General features: G+C 43.2%; 1 protein-coding gene across 1 annotated transcript; it reads left to right on the forward strand.

The window, feature by feature from the left end:
* The first annotated feature begins 1,468 nt into the window (after positions 1-1,468).
* LOC123186218 (phylloplanin) lies at positions 1,469-2,852 on the forward strand. The gene is made up of 2 exons (XM_044598004.1): positions 1,469-1,693; positions 2,229-2,852. Exons 1-2 carry the CDS (start codon positions 1,525-1,527, stop codon positions 2,582-2,584), a joined length of 525 nt encoding a protein of 174 aa, XP_044453939.1. The 5' UTR covers positions 1,469-1,524; the 3' UTR covers positions 2,585-2,852.
* Positions 2,853-4,126: the final 1,274 nt, after the last annotated feature.

Below are 4,126 nucleotides of genomic sequence, written 5' to 3' on the forward strand. Positions count from 1 at the left end.
TTTCATGCGGTTTTGGGAACCTTCTAGCAGGTTCCTGTGTGGTTTTACCGGTTTAGGAAACTTCTAGAAGGTTCTCTGAACAGTTTTATCTGTTTCTTTTTCTTTTAGTTTTTTCATTCAGTTTTTTCTTTTCTTCTTTTATTTCTTTCTGTTTCTTTTTAAAGTATTCATTATTTCTTTTTCCTTTTAAAGTTTATGTTTTTTCCTTTTCTTTTTCCATTTAAATTTCAAGTTTTTTCTTTTCAAAGTTGTTTGAAAATTTTAAATTATGTTTTGAAAGTTCAAAAAATGTTCTATTTTTCAAAATTTGTTCACAATTTCAAAAAATATTCTCTTTAGAAAATGTTCAGAAATTTTAAAACATGTTCCGGGATTCAAATTTTAGTTCAAAATTATGACAATGTTCTCGTTTTCAAAACATTTTGATAAATTCAAAAATTGTTTGCTTTTAAAAAAATGTTCGCAATTTCAAAGAATGTTCAAAAATTCAATAATGCTCGCATTTACAAAAATGTTAATGAATTGTTTGGGTTTTTAAATTTTTTTTCACAAATTTGAAAAATGTTCGCATTTTGAAAAACAATTCTGTTTTTGCAGAAAAACTTCATGTTAAAAAGCCATTGCTTGGCACTTGCATTCACATCCATGCTCATCTGCTCCATAAGAGACTCCGAGGATACAGCCGAAACACTCCTAGACATGGTGCACTCGAGCAGTGCATGCCTCCATGAGTCAGCTGCGCCACACAGCAAGCACGTCGGCGAGGTCGCCATGTTCCGGTGATGCAAAAGTTCATATGTAGGAATGACTCCCTCGCAAGCGCTCAGTGTAGTAGGACTGGCCGGCTGCAAAAGCCCACGGGAAGCCTGGCCGGTTGGGCCGTTGGGAGGATCCTCGTTTTTCTTCCTGACAAGGACGTCGCTATATATGGTTTCTCTTTCTCCATTCTTCTGCATGAACCAAAAATCATTAAGTCCACACGCATGCACCAATCCAGCACGCCCACGGATCACGCGCGCGCCCTAGCCTATCTTGCTAAGCTGGAGGAGTGCGCTACGCGATACGCAAGCATGATATCCGTTGCTTGATCCTACTAATCTGGCTCCATTCATCATTTGCCAATAATAAGGCCGGCGTGGGCACATAGCTCTCGCGATCAAAAATCTCTAGCTTGGCATGCATGCATGCGCTGGCCCGTGAACTGAGCTGATGGAGATTTTTGCTGCTGCTTTGGAGCATGCGCGCGTTTGGGCCAAGTTGCTTGCAACTTTGGATCCTTCCTACGGCCGACGCGGACGGCAGCGTGCACAGCCACGACACTGCAAGCATGCGGCATGCGCACAGTGATTCAGTGAAACCAGCAAGTGTTGCGGCTACCTAGTCGTGTTGAACGGCGGCAACTTGGCCTCCTCGCACGCCTATAAAAGGAGGATCCATGCAGCAGCATAAGCCACCACACTCAGCACATCAGAACATCCTCTCACACATACAACAACAACAGATCGATCGAGCGGATCCAAGCCAATGGCAACCAAGAGCCTTCTTCTCGCCGCCCTCCTGGTCCTCGCCGTCAGCCTGGCGCCGCACGGTGCGGAGGCGGCGGGCAAGCAGCCGCCATTAGCAATGATCTCCGGCGTGGTGCCATGCAGCGCCGGGAACTCCATCAACGCAGCCGCGGTTCCGCCATTCCCGAGTAAGGACCTCTGCCAGCCTCCATAGCCATCTATCTCTACTCTTATAAAAAAATTAAGTTGATGATGATGATGTACCTGCTATCTTGCAATATAAACCGTCCGATCTATATATGACGGATAGAAAGCAAACTATGATAATTTTGTAAAAAGATACCCGTTGCTTTCTCCACAATTGCACATAAGGCCTTCCCTCGTTCATCTTTATCTCCCACAACTTTATTGTTGAGCAATTAAAAAAGAAAGCCTCTGGAACAATCTGGCATGGTCGCCGCTGCCGGCGTCGTCCATTCCCATGCCTCCGTTCAATTCGACCACCAATCACCACCACTTTCCACTCCTCCCCACCTTATCTCTCCTCTTTCCCGAGATATCATTAGTTTTTACACATTGGATTACTCCTGCATGGATCAATCACAACAGGTGTTTTGTAAAAAAAATGCATCTTGATGTTTCGTGCAACGCACGAGCATCTTGCTAGTAACAATTATATTCAACCGTTGTCTTACGTTTGCTTTGCATCTTTGCTCCCGACAGACGCTGCTGTGCAGATGGTGTGCGGCCGTGATGTGATGGCCAGCGCGACGGCGGACCGCAGCGGAACGTACACAATGAACATGGGCCCGGCCACCTCGTCGTTGCTCGCCCCTCTACTCGGCAACCAGTGCAAGGTGGTGGTGCTCACCCCGTTGGCCGCATGCAACGCGTCCCTAGCGAGCGTCACCGGAACGTTGACCGCACCCGTGCAGCTCCTGGGTATTGACAGTGACAGTGGCAGCGGCAGCGGCGGCCTCGGGGGGCTTGGCGGCCTAATTGGCCTCATTGGCCAGATCGTGGGCGGCCTCCTCGGCGGCATCCTTAACATCATCCCATTGCCCTTCTCTGTCGTCTAGATGCTTGACTACAACCGGCGTGTCGATCGACGATATGGCGAACCTAAATAATACTCCTATACTACAGTACTTGCCAACCTACCAAAGTATCCAATGGTCAAAGTTTTCCGCGTTATTTTTATATGTAAAATCTACTCATGTGGTATGTGTTACCGCTTCTAAGAAGCACAAAAGTAAGCATATCACGTAATACTCCGAGTGTGTGTCGTGTGATCTATGTTCGTTTGTGAAAAATAAAGCTACGTCTGTGATCGTACTATGTGATTAATTACTTGCTTCTTCTTTTGACATTGTGATTGGTCACTTGCTTATCAGCTCACTTCTCCGTGGTATCTGTACAAAGTCAAGTCTAACGCCATAAGTTGTGTATTACTAAAGGCTAACACGCCATTGTTCGCTCATGAAATTAACTCTTTTTAGGGATTGACTACATGCCAATTGACTTAATATCATATTGGGTCAGTCACCTTTTGCCTCTTTGCGATTTCTTTAGATTGTGCCTATTAGAGCAAATACAATAAGCTTATGTAAGCAGGCTATAAAACTTCAAATATTATTTTTCTGTTGACATGGAGGGGAGACAAGAGGAGAGAGAAGAGGAGCCGGCTCCAGAATAAGAGCCAGCTTCAGCATGTGCTCCTAGGTACTGTGTGAGTGAAAGGTGGGCCATATATTAATAAATCAGCAAATATTTATATTTTTCTATTGTACTTGCCGGCTATAAAATGGGTTATAGATAACATGCCAACACCATACAACCTTCAGCTGGTTGTACTATTAACCATGCTCTTAGGAGCAAGCAATGAGCCTGGCCATAGGGGCGGTATCTTAGCTAGTATCATGCACTTGAGAATAGTAAACATGCTCATGTGGCAGAGTATTAAAGAAGAGAGAGATGGTTAGAGTGACATAGATAGATACCGTATCATATTAAATAATGTGCTACTTTGTGTCATGCATTGTAATAAATAAGATTATCTATGATACTATGCTGTGATACTATGCACTGTGAAGCTAATATCATACACTAGTATCATATGCATGATACTATTATATGATACTCCCCACTATGAGTAGTCTGACGCCACCGCCGGGTTAATGCATGCAAGGACGACTCCCCTCCATGATACTGGCGCATCAATGCCTAATAGGCAACTCGTACATCCACTTAATTGATGTCTACAGGCGCATGGATACATGGAAAACAACGCCATAAATAACTATATATTACAAGCATACATATGTATGTATGCACATATATGCGGAGACCAAATGCAACACATCCTCGTCCACGTAGCTCATATAAAGAAAAGATAAATAGAACATAACATACTACACAAATATCAGTCAACTACCACCACAAACATTTAATAGTGACATTATAGAAAAATGAGCATATAATAGTGAGATTTCCACAAAAAAAGTGTTTTCTAAAGAGGAATGGATTAACGACATTGGTGTTATCCTTACAAAACAAAAAAACTGAAAACTAAAATAAAATAAAATAATGAAGTTTTATGGGAGAATGAATTCATGGCATTG

This window comes from Triticum aestivum, chromosome 2A (assembly GCF_018294505.1).
Source record: "Triticum aestivum cultivar Chinese Spring chromosome 2A, IWGSC CS RefSeq v2.1, whole genome shotgun sequence".
NCBI classification, from domain to species: domain Eukaryota; kingdom Viridiplantae; phylum Streptophyta; class Magnoliopsida; order Poales; family Poaceae; genus Triticum; species Triticum aestivum.